Source organism: Marmota monax, unplaced genomic scaffold (genome assembly GCF_021218885.2).
Source record: "Marmota monax isolate L192 unplaced genomic scaffold, Marmota_monax_Labrador192_F-V1.1 WCK01_AAM20220418_F8-fsc00023, whole genome shotgun sequence".
In the NCBI taxonomy this organism is placed as follows: domain Eukaryota; kingdom Metazoa; phylum Chordata; class Mammalia; order Rodentia; family Sciuridae; genus Marmota; species Marmota monax.
The window spans coordinates 1,233,468-1,253,544 of NW_026692907.1; the positions used below are offsets into that span (position 1 = coordinate 1,233,468).

The window sequence follows — 20,077 nt, forward strand, 5'->3', positions numbered from 1 at the left end:
TACATTTTTTAGTAACTGCCAATATGGTTAATTAAATTATACGTTCTCAAATCTCAGTCTAGAAATGTCTGCCTAAGATTGGCTTCATTTAGAGAAACCTTTTCCCTAAATTGTCCTCTCAAGTTGACTTAAAGGAATAAGCCATAATTAAATCTCTTTTACCTCTCCCACTTCCCCCCTCTTTTTTTCTATTTCTAACAGAAATAGTATATAACAAATTTATGAAGTAATATTTTTCCATCTAAAGACTTGATTTTAGTAATGGTCTACAAACCTTCAAGATAGCCAGTGATTCAAGTTACTCTTTGATAGCTGTTGGGATGAGATTTAGTTTTGATTTCATTATTTTGTGTCTGTGATGGAATAAGCCCTCAATAGAATATGAGATCATAGAGATGAGAAGGGAAAAGGAAGGAAAAGTTTATCTGTAATGGCTATCTTTCTCATATTTTCTCATTGATGACCCAACATAACCTGTATCTTTAGGCTCTTTCTAATTCATGTAAATGTGAAATCTGATGATTTGGGATTTTATTGGATCTAGGTAGGTTTTGTAACTTATCAAGTCAGAAAATATATTTTCCTCTGAGTTTCAACCATTTATATAAATATTTTCTTAATACTTTCTTCAGTTTAACTCTCGGTATATTACAGTTACTTAAGTCACTAGATATCTAGGTATTTTACCTAATCCTACGAATACTATACTTCCAGAATATCATTGACTCTAAACCATTAGTTTATTACATTAATCTCTTTGTGACTTTTGTAGACTAGTAGGGTATTTTGTGTATAGTTGTTTTACAGTATATATTGTTTGAATCTGTAAAAATGTCTTATAAAAATATAGCACTTACTTGCAAAAATAAATAAATAAACAAACAAATAAATAAATAAAACCACAACAACTCCTTCAGTTAAGAAGGATTTCCATCACCTGCTTTTTGGTTGTAACTGTGTTACTTTTGTTTGAACTTAGTTTTTTGAATCTTAGTACCAGTTGCATTAAAAACTAACATCTCTAACCTGGTACCTTAGAGAGTATGCTTTAAATGAAATGATTTCTCATTTTGTATTACTTTATTTCCTTCTATAAATGCAAAATATCCCACACATGGCCTGTTGGTTATACTCAGTACTTAACTTTATGCCTGGTAGTGGTGATTGAATGATTAAAATTAAAAATTTTAATACCTCATCATTCCTGTTTGAATATTATTAGATATTCTTGTAGAAGAGTATCTCTTTTTTATTTCCAGGAACCAGCTTATTTAAAAAAGAAAACACAAATTACTAAATCTCAAATATTTGCCAGCCTAAATTTGGATTTAAATTTTAGACTTAGTAATTCAGAGGATACTAAGGCTGTTCTTTACACAGTTGGATGTTTTATGATTTATTTGTAGCTTCATTTCACTGTTTTCTTATGCTAGTTTTTTTCTTATCCCAAACTGATTTACTAATTATTCTTTTAAATTCTGAAGTTTGAGACTATGCTTTTTTCTTATTCCCTACTTATAAATGCCTCCATTTTCAATCTTAAAACTTTCTGAAGCTTATCCAGTTCCTTCTGTCTCTGTAAGCTCACTTACTTTATCCTGGAAAAAATGCCTTTCTAGCCTGGTGCAGTTGTGCACACCTGTAATTCCAGCTGCTCAGGAGGCTGAGGCAGGGAGATTGTGAGTTCAAAGCCAGCCTTGGCAAAATCGAGGCACTAAGCAACTCGGTGAGACCCTGTCTCTAAATAAAATATAAAATATGCTGGGGATGTGGCTCAGTGGCCAAGTGCCCCTGAGTTCAATCCCAGGTATCCTACCTGCATGCCTTTCTTCTCCAAATTTATTTTCTGTTCCCACATAATAATTTGCAAATATGTAGGCCACTCTATACTGCCAATTAGATATTCATGTATATTGCATGTATTTTGATTTTCCTAACTAGATTGTATACTTTGTAGAGAAATGAGCTATCATTTAAATCTTCTATTTACCCAGTCCAGTCCTTTTGCTGTGGTATATACTCGCCATGTATTTATTGTATACCTACTATATACTATGCATTGTGCAAAGTGAGGGTTTACACAAATGGAATGAAATGATTTCTGCCTTCAGAAATTATTCAGTGGATAAAAGGAGGTAAATAAGCCATTGCATTACAATGTAGTAAATGCCTTAATAAAGATATGAATAAGGTGCTAAGGGTGCACTGAAAATTGATACAGTTATATCTGCATAATTTCAGCACCATGATTATAAATTATTGGCAGAAGAAAGTAGGAAAGGCTAAGTGCATTATTTCTTATTTTTCTAACTTAGACATACACAATAGCACTACAACTTGATTTATTAAACGTAAACAGAAATGTTATATGAAATCATTCTAATTTATAAACTGTAAGTAAATTGATTTAATTAGATAAGCACTTTTGCCAAATGTCCTCAGATAATATAAATATGAACCTAAGTAATAATGTACTATGACATGGTTTCAAGCTGAATTTCACATACTGTAGCAAACTTAAAAAAAAAAAAAAAAACATAGCCGGGTGCACTGGCACACACCTATAATCCCAGTGACTTGGGAGATTGAGGCGGGAGGATCATGGGTTCAAAGTCAGCCTCAGCAAGAGTGAGGCGCTAAGCAACTCAGTGAAATGCTATCTCTAAATAAAATACAAAATAGAGCTGGAGATGTGGCACAGTGGTTGAGTGCCCAAGTTTAATCCCCAATACTGAAAAAAACCCCAAACCAAAAAACCATAATAGGTACAACCTCAGCACATCCATCATCCACCTTCAATATAGTTATTGACCTGCTGCTAGTTTTAATTTATAACTTTGTTTCTCACTTCCTGTTTCTTGTTTTTTTCTACAGTTTTTTCTTTTCTATTTTCCTTCCTTCCTTCCTTCCTTCCTTCCTTCCTTCTTTCCTTCCTTCCTTCCTTCCTTCCTTCCCTGAGGATTGAGCCCAGAGCCAGTCTTTTATTACAGTTTTTATAAAGGCAAACTTTTTATTCCCTAAAGTGCATAGATCTTAACTCCACAGGTACCCCCCGCACCCTGTTTGAGACAGTGTCTTGCTAAATTGTTCAGTCTGGTTTTGAACTTGTGGGCTTTGGAGAGCCTCCCATCTCAGCATCCCAGTAGTTAGGAGTAGAGGCATGCACTCCCACTTCTGGCTAACTATACAGTTTTGACAAATGGAAATAACCATGTAACCTACAATCCCAATCATGATGTACTTTATATGAGCATTCAGCCTCCATAGAAAAATTTATTCGTTTTCTTTCCCACTCAATTACTCTATCCTCACTACTTTTCTGTTTTTCCCCTGATCTTAGATTATTAGTCTGTGCCCAGCCTTGTATACACAAACAATCCAAAGGTGCTTTCCCCTTTTTTGGGTATGAGGGTCAGTTTAATTTTATTAGATTAACATAGAATTCTTTTGTTCTTTGAAAGTTCTCAAATATTACAATCTGATGACATGATTATAGGAATTGTCTTAAATATATTTTTTATTCCTAGCAAAAAATTATATACCTTTATATTCTAGGAATATTTTATTTTCAAATATCCTAGGTATGTTTTATTTTCAGAGTATAGTTGGAAATGTTGATTAACTTAGCCCTAGTAGCATTTCAATGTTATCAGCAAACTTACTGCAACTACTTTTTTTTTTTTGTTTCCAGATGAAACAATTTCTCCTACTTTATTGGACACAAAGTGGAATAAGATTCTAGATCCCTCTTCTCACCAACTGTCATTTAACTCTGCATTGGCCAGTGTGAATGAACCTGCAATTTCTAGTGAATCACAACCACAGTTAAAAATCTTCTCTCTGGCTCATTCATCTCCCCTGACCAGGGAAGGAGAAGATCATTGTGCTAATGGACAGGACTGTAGTATAAATCCAGAGATTGCCACAATGTGGATTGATGAAAATGCCATTGCAGAGGATCAGTTAATTAAGAGAAACTATAACCAGAATGATCAACGCATTGCTGTTGAAGTGGGAGATAAGAAATGTGGAAACCTAACTTGTCTGCCAGATGAGAAGAATGTTCTTGTGGTAGCTGTCATGCATAATTGTGATAAAAGAACATTACAAAGTGATTTGCAGGATTGTAATGATTATAATAGTCAATCTCTCTTGGATTCTTTTAGCTGTTCACTAGATAATGAAAATAGACAATCTGATCAATTTAGTATTAGTATGAATGGGTCCACTGAAAAAGATATAAACTCTGAAAAGCAAATGGATCTATTGGATAGACCAAAAGCAGAGGAGGACTCTGTTAACCATCTATGTACTGCTTCATCTGATAATCTAGCCAATATCTGTTCCCCTTTACAATTAAAGGATGATGAAAATATAAATAGAGATCCCTACATGCCTGTTATTACAAGTTTAACAGCTGAGTCAGAAATCTCATCCCAGGGAATAGATGGAGGTCCTGATGTTAAAAAGCAAGAGAACTATATACCATGCGAAGGTCTCACAGACAAAAACAGCTCTCCTAAGACAGATTTAGGGAGTCCAAACTCCTTTTCCCACTTGAGTGAGGAGATTTTGACAAAAAAAGAGCCAACATGTGAGAGATCAACTGAAGAATCCCTGAGGTCTGGTTTAGCTTTGTGTCTCAAACCAGACATGCCTAATGGGTCTGGAAGGGACAATAACTGTGAACAGTTTTCAGATTGCCTTGTGCCTACTAATGTTAGGGCTGATGAAGATGAAGGTTATGAACATGAAGAAATTCTTGGCACTACAGCATTTCTTAATATAACAGAGCATTTCTCTGACTCTCAGGAGATGACAAATTGGAAATTGACTAAACCACATGAGATGAATGATACCCAAGTAAATGAAGAAAATGAAAAGTTTTTACAGGTTAGTCAGCCTGAGGCCACTAATGGTGATGGTGCAGTAGAGTGTGTTGGAACAGTAGATGCAGGTATAGATTTACAAGGAACTTGCATGAATGAAGGTGAAGGATGTGATTTCTCCACTGTTATAGATACACCAGCAGCAAATTCTCTCTCTAATGGTTGTGATTCCTATGGAATGCAGAGCCCAGTTGTTTCTTTTGTTCCAAAGACATTACCTTCCAAAGAAGATTCAGTAACAGAAGAAAAAGAAATAGAAGAGAGCAAGTCAGAATGCTACTCAAATATTTACGAACAAAGAGGAAATGAGGCTACAGAAGCGAGTGGACTGCTTTTAAACAGCACTGGTGACCTCATGAAGAAAAATTATTTACAAAACTTCTGTAGTCAAGTTCCATCATTGCTTGGACAGTCTTCCCCCAAGATAGTAGCAAACTTGCAGTCTATCAGTGTTCCTTTTGGTGGTGCAAGACCCAAGCAACCTTCTAATCTTAAACTTCAAATTCCAAAGCCATTATCAGATCATTTACAAAATGACCTTCCTGCAAACAGTGGAAATAATATTAAAAACAAAAATGATATTCTTGGAAAAGCAAAAGTGGGAGAAAACTCAGCAACCAATGTATGCAATGCATCTTTGGGAAACATCTCTATTACTGATACAAATGGAGAACATTTAGAAAGTTATGAGGCTGAGATCTCCAGTAGACCGTGCCTTGCAATAGCTCCAGATAGCCCAGATAATGATCTCAGAGCTGGTCAGTTTGGAATTCCTGCCAGAAAGCCATTTACCACTCTGGGGGAGGTGGCTCCAGTATGGGTACCAGATTCCCAGGCTCCAAATTGCATGAAATGTGAAGCCCGGTTTACATTCACTAAAAGGAGGCATCATTGCAGAGCATGTGGGAAGGTAAGATGCATGTATCAGCTCAGAAACCTGGCATGTTCATTTTGTAATGCTCAGTTAGAAATTAATAAAGCAGTATTCTGTATATAAATTTGTGTTTGAGAAAACATAATAAATAGCTTTTAAAAATCCAGTTCTAATAAGTTTCTATGTGAAAAATGACCTTGCTTATTGCCAAGATTTATACTGAATCAGTTTCTATGAAGAGATGAGAAAATGAGGAAGTGTTAACTTTGTGGTTTCTATATTGACACATACTTGGTTAATGGGATCATTTGAAATAAGGAAGTTTGTTCTTTCAGCTTAGAACATATTTGTGGTTCATTTTTTTTTTACTTTTTAAAAAATTGACTATTAGACTTAAGACTCCATCTCATTTTTTTTAAAAAACTTTTTTTTAGTTGTAAGTGGACATAATACCTTTATTTTATTTATATGTGGTGCTGAGGATCAAATCCAGTGCCTCACAAATGCTAGGCAAGCACTGTACCACTGAGCTGCAACCCCAGCCCTCCATCTTACTTTTTAAAAAATTTTTTTTGTAGTTGTAGATGGACAGCATCCCTTTATTTTGTTTGTTTATTTTTATGTGGTACTAGGGATCAAACCTAGTGCCTCACACATGCTAGGCAAGTATTCTGCCACTGAGCTACAGCCCAGCCCTCCATCTCACTTTTTTAAGTGGGATTTTTTTTTGCCATTATAGTAGATAATCTGGGACTTAATATATTGACATATGTATTCTTGTCTTTTTCCCCATATAAATTAAATACAAAATAGAGTTGCAGACTTTAGATCCTTATGGCAAGATTATAAGAATAATTGATATTCTTTAGCTCTCCTCACATTCTGATAGCTAATAACACAACTTACTAGTTTGTTTTTTTTTTTAAACACAAGTTGTAATTAAGGAAGAAAGGGAATCGTGTAATTTTTTTTTTTTAGTTGTAGATGGACCCAATACCTTTATTTTGTTTATTTATATTATGTGGTGCTGAGGATTGAACTTAGTGCCTCATGTGCAAGGCAAGTGCTCTACTGCTGAGCCACAACCCCAGCCCCGGAATTTTGTATTTTTAAAAAGAATGTGAGGAGCCAGGTGCATTGGTGCATGCCTGCTATCTCAGCTATTCAGGAGGCTGAAGCAGGATTGCAAGTTCAAGTTCAGCCTGAACAATTTAGCAAGACTCTCTCAAAATAAAAAGAACTGGGAATATAGCTCAGTAGTAGAATGTCCCTGTGTTCAATCCCCAGTATCATAAAAGAAAAATAAAATGCAAAGTTCAATGTTAGATCTAGATTCAAATTTCAACTTTGTTATTATTAACTATGTAACTTTACTAATCCTTAGTTTTCTAATCCATAAAAATAGACAAAACCCCCCAAAGTGAGTAATTTTCATTGGGCTCTTGTGAAGACTGCATGGTAGTACAGAAGTAACAAGTGGATTAATTAGGATACTTTCAATTTGAAGGGACAGAGTATTTGACCCTCAGTGACTTAGACAATCATAACATTTATTTTAGATATAAAGAAGCTCTTAGACGCAGTTGTATCTGGGTACAGTGTCAGGATCATGGAAATTCTCTTGGTCTTCCCCTCATGGTCTCAAAATAGTAGTTCAGCTCTTAATTATCAGATTGATCCTGACAGCTTTCTAATTGCAAAGAAATTGACTGGGGTTCGGGCAAAAGAGCCTGTTTCTCTAGCTATGCTCTAAGAATCCCTAGCATCTTCCTTCAACTAACTAGACAGTTCTAGGAAGCAGGTCTTAGACCAATCACTGGAAAAGGGGATCAGGACTGCCAAGATAAGTTAATCTATCATAATTTATTTCCTGGGTATTGCCTGAACAAAAGAAGGATTCTGTTGACAGATGAAAAGGCAAGGATGGTTTCTGGCTGATTAGTCAGCAAAGTTTATTAGAAAGTCCTAGCACAAAAGAACCAATATGGGTAGTAGAAGGAAGCTGAAGCTGAGACTGTGTCTAATTCCTAAATATTTTAGTTTGTATTTGTTAGCTGAAGTAGAACTATGGTCAGTAGACTGAACAGGGTAGTTTAGGAGATTAAATTGATCATTTTTATGTTATTCTGTTTCACTTACTATATATAACACTTTATAAAATTTTTGTTTTCTTAAATGACAAAAATATTTTTGGTACAGACCAGAATATTCTAATGTAATAAGAAAATTTGGTACCTTAAGTGAATTCAGAAAGAGAGTTGTGATAAAGTACATATAAATTGAAAACTTAGATGGAAATTTTGCTGTGGAATTTATGAACTCTTATGGATTATGAATTCATAATTCTATTTGCCCCATCTCCATTTATCTCAGAGATGATTATAAGGATTGATGAGAAAATCTTTGAGCTTTTCAGAAGGAAAGGACTTGTAAACATAAGTATCCTTTTTCTATTAATCAAATTATCCTGGGAAGTTAGCTAGAAAAATACCGTAGGCAATGTAATTTTTAAAATTATTTTTAACTATTGAAAAAGGAAACTTTGGGCTGGGGATGTGGCTTAAGTGGTAGCGTGCTCGCCTGGCATGCATGGGGCTCTGGGTTTGATCCTCAGCACTACATAAAAAAAAAATAAAATAAAGATGTTGTGTCCACTGAAAACTAAAAAAAAAAATTAAAATAAAAATAAATTAAAAAAAAGAAAAGGAAACTTAATTTGTTCAATCCTAGTAGAAATTAAAAATATACAGTAATTTCTCTACTAAATTATCTTTACTCCACACAAACCTCTAACATATACAAGTTTCTGAGCTATTATTGGGAATAAAATGGAATTTAGATCTCATGAAATTTATAGACAAGGATATGGATTTCAGTGAGTAGGAAAAGGAATATTTGGATTTCCTAGAGTTTTGAAAAAATAAAAAAACATTGTGAACCACTGATCTGAGTAGACAAAGCCTATTGAGAATGCAAATTATATGTTCTTCATATTCATTATTATTCAGCCCTCATCAGTATGTGTTAATTTTTCCTGTTTGAAAGATTAAGCATTTTAGATTCAGAGAGGCCAAGGAATAGGTCCAAGTTTACACAGCTTATAAATGCCCTGACTTTAAAGCTAGGTACTCTTTCCCTCAGTCATTCTGCTTTCTCTAGCATACATCCTCATTGATACCAGCAGTTTGAAGAGTTTTGTTTTTCCAGGAGTTTTTTTTTTTTTTTTTTTTTTTTTTTTTTTAAAGAAGATTACATTTTTAACACATTTATTTTAGATGTTCATGGACTTTTACTTTATTCATTTATGTATATGACATGCTGAAAATCGAACCCAGTGCCCCACATGCTAGGCAAGTGCTCTACCACTGAGCTTCAACTCTAGATCCTCCAGGAGTTTTTTCAGGTTAAGTTTTTCAAGAATTGAGGAGTGAGTCAGGAAAGCTACAAAGTGACCACACACACACACACACACACACACACATACATACACACACATTCATATATATATATATATATATATATATATATGTATACACACACACAGAACAAAGTTCTAAAGTATGTAAGAAAAGTGGGATCATGCAAAGCATAGGTGGATGATTAGCAGTAGGAAAAGGGAAATAAATTAATCATACGGAAGTATGGGTCAATATTAAAAATATGCTTGAGTATAGAAGGGGTTAAAGTTGTGAGAAGTTATTTAGCATGATATTCAGCTATTATTATAGAGTGGGTATATTTTAATTGTTATTCATGTTTTTATAATATTAGTGGAATACAAAATAATTATGCACATTAAAATGTTTGCAGTAATTGTAAAAAAAACAAAATAATTATGCTAGAATATAGAAAAATAATAAAATGTAGCAATTTGTTCCTATATTGTTATAATGGGGGGGAATCAAGACACATGGGTTGTATTCTTTTATTGTTAATTTGAAAAGCATGTCACACATTCTAAAATACAATAGTTTTATTTTTATGACTTCACGCATTTTAAATTTAGATAATTGCTCATTAGAGCAACATAATCCCCACTTTCCCTGTTTGATAAGCAATAAATTACAGACTAGAAAGAGCACTCTGTACTTTCCCCCCCAATATTGCCCTGTAAGTTCAAATTATCCCCATTATTATATATCCATATTAATTTCCTGTGGAAACTGCTGATTCCAGCATATCATGGTTATTCATCCTCTATCAAGTTCCATTTGCCTTCAATATTGTGGCCCCTTTGTATTTGATGATTTGACTTAAAATGCCTAAGAGAGCCACTGAATTTCAAAGTATAGGAAAGATGATTTTTTTGAGGGTAGAGAATTTCTTTTAAAAAAAAATTCTTAAAAATCTTTTATTTGGCCAGACATGTTGGCACATGCCTGTTATCCCAATGACTTGGTAGGCTGAGGCAGGAGGATCACAATTTTGAGGCCATCCTCAGCAACTTAACCAGACCCTTAGCATCCTAGCAAGACCCTGTTAAAAATAAAGAGGATGGAAAATATATAAAAAAATAGGATGGATATAGCTCAATGATAAGGCGTCCCTGGGTTCAGTCCCCTGTACCAAAAAACAAAACAAAATAAAACAGAAAACTTTTATTTAGCCATTTGCAAGACTTTTCACACCGTTTTGATTATTTTTTACTAATGTGACAAGTTATAAATTACCAGGTGCCAGTTGATAAGAAACTGTTTACTATTTGATAATAGTAGACATAAATAGAAACTTTGAAAGTAGGACTCATGTAGCTGGTTCAGTGGTGCATATCTATAATCCCAGCTACTCAGTAAGCTGAAGCAGAAGGATCACAAGTTCAAAAGCAGCCTAGGTAACATAGACCTTGTCTCAGTAAAATTTGCAAAAGGGTTGGAGATATGGCTATTTGTGGAGCATCTCTGGGTTTAATCCTGGGTACTGAGGTGTGGGGAGAGTAAAACTTCATGAATTGATACTTAAAATTTAGATATTTTATATTATATTTGTAATGACATTAAAGGAGAGAATAATATTTTTTGAACACTTACATTTTATGCTAGGTTTATGTAGTCTAACATTACACTTCTCTGAGATATAGCTACAGGTGAGCAAAATGTGCCTCAGAAAAGTTGAGAAACTTGCCCCAAATCTCAAGAGTTTATCAATGTGTATGTGTAGATTTTAATACAGATCTTTCTTATTCCAAAGCCTCATACTCTTTGTAACTACACTAGACACAGCAGCAAAATTTATTTGTATTTGAACTGCCTACTAGAAATGTAAGTCTTTGGATAGACATTAGATTTGGGCAGCCATCAAGACGTAATGGGAGTTTGAATATGTGGATTTTTAAGGATGACAAGAAGTGATTGGTGCTTTCAGGTGATGAGGCAGATTAGCAAAGTTCCAGGATTGTAGGTTTTATTTACTCTTGTGAACTGCAAAATAAGGAAAAAACATGAAAGGCACCAGTTCATTAAGAGAAGTGGTTTTAGTGGTTTAGTCACTTCAGTGTATCCCCATTATTTTTCTACTTTAATTGATTTTTAAAAAGTATAATTCAAAATGATGGATTTTTTAATGTGTTCGTTAATGGTTTGAATAGAACAGAGAACTATAGTGAGTGTGCAAAAGAGCCCTGAAATGGGTATGACAATTTCTGGGACTCTGTTTCCTCTTCTGCAAAATTAGGGGTTGCATAGTTTCATTTTCCTTGCACTTCTGAAAGAGCTTGTGTTAACCTCTGTTTAAAAAAAAAGAATGAAAAGGAAATAGAAAACTTTGTGCTAGCACTGATTTGTCTTTGTAAAATCATTGCCAAATTTGACTGCTTAGTTACCTCACTTTATGGGAATTATATGCCATTTTGAAACATGCTGGACTGAAAGTATATTTTCTGGAAGTTATTTTGGTTGGACTGGAATACTGCTTATCAAAGTGTCAATTAAGTAAGGTAATCTTAAGGTTTTGTTTTGCAATTATTGTTTCCTTTTTTGACTAAATTTTCATACTAGCTTCTCAAAGTCCCTTTAGACACTCATGATCTTTATCACTTATGTTAAAAAAATAGTTTGGTGACATGTAATATACAAGTGGCATATTGAAACATGATCTAGATTAATTTTTATTATGATTCCAGAAAATTTTCCCCCTCAGACATTTGTAAATGTCATGTAAAATGAGCATTTATACATTAATTATAAAATGTCATATTTTGCGTTTTTATAGTTTATATAATATTATGTATGTGTCTAAAAATGGTGAACTACAGTCCATTTCTAATTCTGTGCTTTTAATTTAAAGTAGTGTTCCATAATAAAATTAGGAGTAATTTTATCAATAAAGGTATAAGGAAAAACTATGTAACACTATTTTATGTGTAAGTCATTATACCACATTTTAGATTAAGTGAAAAAGTACTTTTAAGAATTGACATCATTAGAAATAACTGTTCAACTTAAAAATTGAGTCTAAAACAAACATTTTGAGATAGGAAGAAGAAACCTAGTACTTTTTAAGATTTCTTTTTTCTTTCTTTCTTTTTCTTTTTTTTTGGTACTGGCAATTGAACCCAGCAGTGCTTGACACTGAGCTACATCCCAACCCCTTTTGTTTTTTATTTTGAGACAGTGTCTTGCTAAATTGCTGAGGCTGGCCTTGAACTTAAAATCCTCCTGTCTCAGCCTCCTGAATTATGGGATTACAGGCATATGCCACTATGCCTGGCTTGGTCCTTTTTTTTTTTTTAAATAAAACAACACCTTGAGAGACGGCAGCCTCTTGTCCACTTCTACATATCCCTAGTCCAACTCCCAAGACATATCCACTTTTAAAAATTTTTTTTAGTTGTCGATGTACATTTATTTTATTTATTTGTATGTGGTGCTGAGAATTGAACCCAGTGCCTCACACATGCTAGGTAAGCACTCTTCCACTGAGCTACAACCCTACCCCAAGACATACCCACTTCAAAAAGTTTAATAGACTGTTTTCTAGAGCAGAAAAATGGAACAAATAGTATAGTTTTAATACACGACCCCTTCACATAGTTTACTCATTATTAAACATTGTACATTAATGTGATACACTTGTTAAAATTGATAAACCAATATCACTATATCATTTTTTACCAAAATCCTGTAAAAGAAATATATAGTGCCATAGTTTACATTAGGGTTCACTTTGTGTTAAGGATTTTGATAAATGAATGTTACACATCCTATTATATAATATAGTTACACTGCCCTAAAAATCCCCTGTGTTCCCCCTATTTGTTCATCATTCCTTTCTCTCCCAGAACCCCTGGCATTTATTTTATTATAGCCTCCATAATTTTTCCTTTTCCAAAATAGTTGGAATCCTAAGCCAAATCATTCAGATTGGCTTCTTTCACTTAGAAATATATGTTAATGGGTGGGGGATATAGCTCAATGCTTGCTTAGTTTATGCAAGACTCCTGAGTAGCTGGAATTACAGATGTGTGCCATCTCACCTGCCTACATGTTTCTTTTCATTGATGAATAATATTCTGAAGTATGAGTGTACCTGGGTTTGTGTATCCATTCATCTATTGAAGGTCAGCTTGGTTACTTCCAGTTTTAGGCAATTATAGTTACATTGTGTTTTTAAAAAATTTATTTATTTTTGCTGTGTTGGGAATAGAAACTTAACAAAGTCTCAGGCATTCTAGGTAAGCAGACTAGAGCTCTACAATAGAGTAGCATTTCTAGCCTAAATAATAGTAAATAAAGCTATTAAAACATTTCTGTACTGTCATATATAAGTGAAAAGAACAAAAAAAATTTCTATGCAAATTCCAATTTGTATATATATATATCTAGGAACATGATTGCTGGATTTATCTTACAAGAAACTGTCTTCCAAAATGACCATTACCATTTTGCATATCTACCAGCAGTGAGAGTTCTTGTTCCATATCCTCATTAGCATTTGATGTTATCCATTATTTTGCATTTTAACCATTCTAATATGTGTGTAGTGTTTCTTTTTCTTTCTTTTTTTTTTAAATTTTATTCATTTATTGGTATGTGGTGCTGAGAATCAAACCCAGTGCCTCACACATGCTAGGCAAATGGTCTACCGCTGAGCCACAATCCCAGCCCTAATAGTTTCTTATTTTTGTTTTAATTCATAATTCCCTGATGATGAATGATGTTTGTCACTATTTTTTTCCCCCTGATGTTGAGATTCAAGCCCAGGGCTTAGTGTCTGTTAGAAAGGTACTTGCTCTACCTCTGAGCAACATTCCAGCCCTAGCATCTTTTATGTGCTCGTTTATCATCTGCATCATGTTTGGTAAGGTGTGTGTTAGGTCTGCAGCTCCACTTTTAATTGAATTATTTTATTTCTTGTTAAATTTTAAGAGTTCTTTGTATGTTTTAGATATAAATTATTTATCAGATTTCTATTTTGCAGATATTTTCTCCCACTCTGTAGTCCTTGTATTCTTTTAAAACACATCTACTTTAAATTCTTTTAGAAGTATTTTGGAGTATTTATACATTTTTAAACAATATATTTCAATAGAATTACTTGGCTTTTTTCTTGATCTTTTGACTTTCTGAATATGATCTTGTTTATCTACTTATTTAAACATATATTTTTAGTTGTAGATGGACACAATACCTTTATTGTATTTATTTATTTTTTTATTTGGTGCTGAGGATCAAACCCAGTGCCTCACCCATGCTAGGCGACCACTCTACCACTGAGCCACAACCCTAGCTGTGTGATTTTATTTATACTTGTTTACTATTTGCTTCTCCAGTTCTATTCCAAACTCCATGAAGTAAGAATCTTTTCTGTCTTGGATGCTGCTGTGTCCTTAGCCCTAATGCATAGGAGATACTTGGATATTTATTAGATGAACTAAGAAATAAATGAATACTATCTCAATGTAACAGTACATTTTTACTCAATTCTTTGAATATTTAGATGTTGATGTCAAATTCAGATGTAAGAACTTTGGGAAATGCTTAGTCATATGTGTTTTTCCTGTTTAAGGAAGAGTCAAACAAAAACAAGTTTATTTTCCTATTCATTAATGTACTGATGAGAATCAATAAATATGAGAGCATTACTCTGTTTGAAAACCTATCTTGCCTTACAGGTGATATGATTTGACCATCTAACATGGTAAAACAGGACAAGTATTTGGATTAAATATGAGTTCTAATGATACTAGAGAAATAGTTTCCATTATGGTCTCCAAAAGACTGTGTTGGTTAAAAGTAAGCTTCATCTAAGCTCTTTTTACACAGTATCATCTTTGTCTTCCTCACTTTGCTGGGTGCTAAGTTTATACTGATAATATTGTGGTCCCTAACCTCATGGTATTTGAAGATTAGATCAAGGACCAAAGCCACACCAATAGGTAATTATAAATATTAGCAAGGCCATGAAGAAAATAAATCTCAGACTCATTCTAGGAAGAACACTGGGATATGAATGGCATAACAGATTCGGCCTACCTCGGAGCAAGGCAATCATGTTTTTATCTTATTGTATCCCTTATTGGTTATAGGCTACTGTCTTAGTGTTTTCTGTAGCTATAACAAAATATATTATAAAATATATAATATAAAATATATGTATATAATATAAAAATATATATAATATAAAAAATGGTGGTGGGGAGAATTGTCAGAGAAGACCTTTGAGAAGTTACATTTTAAAAGACACTTGAAAGTTGAGGAGTCAGACATTCAAAGAACCGAGAGAAGAATGCTCCAGGAAGAGAGAACAGCATAGACAGAACCTCTGAGGTAGGAAAGCCCCTACTCAAGGAAGGAAGGAGTCTAGTATTACTGAAGTATAGTGAATGAGGGAAGAGTCATATAAAAAGAGGTTGGAAAAGAATCAGGGAGAAGATCAGATAGGGCTTTGTAGGTCAAGTGAGGAATGCAGTGGGAATCCTTGGGAATAGATGAGATCATCTAGGGAAGAGTGTACAGAAAGGGAAGATAAGAGGCTCAGGGTTGAGCCATGAGATGAAATGAATGAGGATGCAGAACAAGTGATTAAAGGCAGGCAGAAAACCAAGAAAATATATATAGGAAGTCAAAAGATGAATGCATTTTGTGAAAGGAGGCATTATCATCTATGTAAAATGTTTATGAGTGGTTAATAAGATGTAGGTAGGAAAGGGACCTTTCAACTTGGCTATATCAGGGTTGTTGAATAAAGGCATATTTGATGGAGCAGTAGATATAAAATCTAGATGGGAATGAGTTAAAAATAGAAGTGAGGAACTGAAGATGATTATTTTTTTTTTGAGAACTTTTGCCATGAGGTAGAATAGAAGAAATTGGAGCAATTGTTAGATGGAAATGGTGGTTATGGATGAATTTTGTAAGGATGGGAGATATGTGTTTACATAATGGAATCAGTGATCATTTAGAATAGAAGTTTTAGGGGACTGAGAGTGTGGGTCAGTGGTAGAACACTTGGGTAGCATGTGTGAGGCCCTGGGTTCCATCTCTAGCATTGCGAGAGAGGTGAGGCACGGGGTGGGAGGGTGGAGAGAAAGAGAAAGGGAAAGGAAAAGGAAGGAGTTTTAGGACAAAGGGGGAACTATCAAAAGTTGAGAAAAGTCCTTGAGAAGGCCCAAGGGATGAGATCTCTTCATATGTTGACGGTTTGCTCTTCAATATGAGAAGGTTAGGAACAGAGATAGATGCGTCTGGTGGTGAGAGCATGAAGAAATGTATATCTTATTGGCTGGTGTTTATTTCAAAAACACAAATATTGTAAATGGTGAAAGAGAGACAAATGAAGATTTGAAGAGAAATTGTTACCTTGGAATGGGAAAGTAAAACCTAGAAGGTACTTGATTTTTTTTTTCTTTATGTGGTACTGGACCAACCAGGGCCTTAGGCATGCTGGGCAAGCACTTTACCAGTGAGCTAATCCTTAGTCCCAGAGAGTTTAAATTTTGAGAACCCTTTGAGACTTTATATCAGACTTTCAGCTGTTTTATACTAGTTGAATTCTGACTTAATGGATATTGAATTCATTTTTCTTTGGAGACATGGTGAAATTGTTATCTTTACAGTACAAGCATTTTGGATTGGAGAAGCAAGAAAAGTTCTATAGGGCCGATCTATGCTGCCATCTATGTATTCATTTCTACTTACTTGTCTGTTCATTTATTCTTTCAGTGATCATTTTCTTTTTGCTTAGTGTTTCATTTTCATTAAAGAAAAGAAGTGGCCCCTATTAAAAGAATGGTCCCTATTAAACATACCACTTATGTTTCTGTAGATGACAAGACTTAAACATTTGAAATAAGAAATGAACAATTATAGAACCTCAATTACTCTACAATGAGAAGCAAATATATGATAATGGTGGGAGCAAGAGGACAGTGAGCTACCTAATCTTTATTGAATATTTATCTAGTCCAGATACTTTTAAAAATACCTACCTCTATTAATACATATAACAAGTCTATAAGGTGGCTGCTGTTATAATCCAAATGTAATAATTTATAAAAGTGATAAAACAGGGCAGGGGCTGTAGCTCAGTGGTAGAGTGCTTGCCTCACATGTGTGAGGCACTGGCTTTGATCCTCAGTGCCACATAAAAATAAATTAATAAACAAAGATATTGTGTCCATCTGCAACTAAAAATATTTTAAAAGCAGTGATAAAAAAGGCATAAAAAGGTTAAGTAACATGTTCAAAATCATAAAAAAATCTAGTAAATTTATTTAGGATTCAAACTCAAGCAGTTTGAGTTCTTAAGCTCACACTACAAGACAATATATGCCACAGTTTCAGGAAAACACAGATTAAGAAACTGTTGAAATTGAGATTCTTAGTAATGATCACTTCTTTTTTTTTTTTAAGAGAGAGAGAGAGAAAGAGAGAGAATTTTTTTTTAAAGAGAGAGTGAGAGAGAGGTAGAGAGAGAGAGAGAATTTTAATATTTATTTTTTAGTATTTGGCGGACACAACATCTTTGTTTGTATGTGGTGCTGAGGATCGAACCTGGGCCGCACGCATGCCAGGCGAGCGTGCTACCGCTTGAGCCACATCCCCAGCCCGAGAGAGAATTTTAATATTTATTTTTTAGTTTTCGGCGGACACAACATCTTTGTTTGTATGTGGTGCTGAGGATCGAACCTGGGCCGCACGCATGCCAGGTGAGCGAGCTACCGCTTGAGCCACATCCCCAGCCCCATAATGATCACTTCTTTAACAACAGCTGGAATATGACCAGAGTTCCTGGGCAGCCACCTAAGAGACACAGAGGTACCTACTCTGTGCTTTGTTTTTCTGACTTAGTAAACGTAAGAGTAAGCATAATCCCTAGTTTACAGTTGAAGAAACTGAGTTGGTAAAGTATGAACTAACCAAAGTTCTGCTAGCTGTGTAAGTCAAGCTCTTTTCCCATGAGTAAAGTTGAAAGGATATAAATAAAACTAGGGCTGGAGGTGTGGCTCAGTGATAGAGCACTTGCCTAGCATGGGTGAGGCACTGTGTTCCATCCTCAGCACCACATAAAGATAAATAAATAAAGGTATTGTGTCCATCTACAACTAAAAAATATTAAAAAAATAAATAAAACAACTAAATAGATTTTTTTATTGTGATTTTTATGTTATTTGTGTTTCTCAGAAAAATGTCTTCATTTATATCATTTTTTAATATATATATTTTTAGTTATAGTTGGGTGCAATACCTTTATTTTATTTGTTTATATGTGGTGCTAAGGATTGAACCTAGCACCTTGCACGTGCTAGGCGAGTGCTCTACCGCTGAGCCACAACCCCAAACCCTATATCATAATTTTTAAGACAAATTTTATAAATACTTATTTCAAAAATTGAAATTGAAAAATATCTGGTTTTAAATGTTATTTTGTTAGATGTCACTTTTTTTAAAAAAAATAAAGTTTTGTGTTTTAAATTAATTGCAATTTGGAACAGTTTTAACATTTGAGAATTTTGGTAGTGCATACAGAATAACTTTCATAAAATCAATGAATTAGCAGCACATTAAGACAGTTAATGTTTTGACTTATGCATTCAGAGATCAGTTTTCTTGAGGTTTACTTTTATTCTTAGATGTTAAAACATGGCCATTGGTTGTGTTCCTTTAGGATGCAGAGTGATAGTAATTTCTCATACTGAAAGTTGGTCAAGATATGATGGTAAGAGCACTGTGGAGAACAAGACCAGTATTTCCATGCTTTAGGAATATACTAGCTGACAACTAAGATTAGTTATGCAGCATTAAACTTTATATAGAAATAATATGAATGAGTATTCAGTAACCTAGTTTCATAATAATCTAGGCAAGGCACTTTCATCATCTATAAAAGGGAGATGATAATGCTTAATTTATACATTAGACATAGTAAAGATTAATTGAATGAATGAATAATAGGATTAAAAGTAATATGTAAATTATTTATCACTATTCATAGTGGATTATCATTAAATGGTGACTTACTCTAATTATATTTTTTTGGAAAATTGATAGTGATTTTTATAAAATGTTGATATTTGTAATTTTCTCTAAAAAATTAAGTCTAGTTGCAAATTTTTACAATTTGCATGCATCCAACACTGGTTTACAGTTAATTACTGTATTAATAGTCATGACTCACATTTTAATTTACTTTTAACAAAGAAAAAACTTTTGAGAGGGTGCTAAGGATGTAAATCATAGAAAAATGGTTATTATATAATAACTAATAAATAGCTTAACAAAGTAATAGAATAATTACAGTCATTTGTAAATTGGATATATTAAAACCAATAAATGCTGAAAGACTTCTTTCTTACTCAGGTATTTCTTCATGGGACTCTTCATACAATACTTCTGTTTAAATTTTCTGTGACATATAACTTGATATTTGTCATAAAGTCTAATTTTCACCAACTTTAGATGTTTCTTATCTAAATGACTTATTTTTAGCAACTTACCCATTAAAAGCTTGGACTGTTTGAAATAAAATTCAATGATAATTATTATCACATAGTTACTAAAAGATATATACACAGTAGGAAAAGCATGTGACATTGAGTTTTCTTGAATTTTAAATCACAAGTGTTATGTAATTTTTTTTAAACTTAGAAAAGGGCCATAAACCTTTAAGATAAGATTTTAGACAGCCTTGTGATTAACATAAAGTATTAGTTTACTTTTATCCTTATGCCATGGCTTTGGGAATCTGCCTATTTTGATCTGTGTGCAAGATTGTGTTTTTTACTTTCCCACTAAGCCCAAGAAATTAATGAGTACTGCATATTGCTAAACACTTGACACAGTTAACACTTGTTCTTCTTCTACAAGTCTTAAGGCAT

General features: G+C 33.7%; 1 protein-coding gene across 3 annotated transcripts in view; it reads left to right on the top strand.

The window, feature by feature from the left end:
• The window catches only part of Zfyve9 (zinc finger FYVE-type containing 9), a 234,470-nt gene that overhangs the window by 99,152 nt on the left and 115,241 nt on the right, over window positions 1–20,077 (top strand). For all 3 annotated transcript variants that reach the window (XM_046451092.2, XM_058581453.1, XM_058581454.1), the window contains exon 4: window positions 3,692–5,799. In XM_046451092.2, coding sequence (XP_046307048.1) covers window positions 3,692–5,799 — 2,108 coding nt within the window. The remainder of the gene's footprint in view (window positions 1–3,691; window positions 5,800–20,077) is intronic.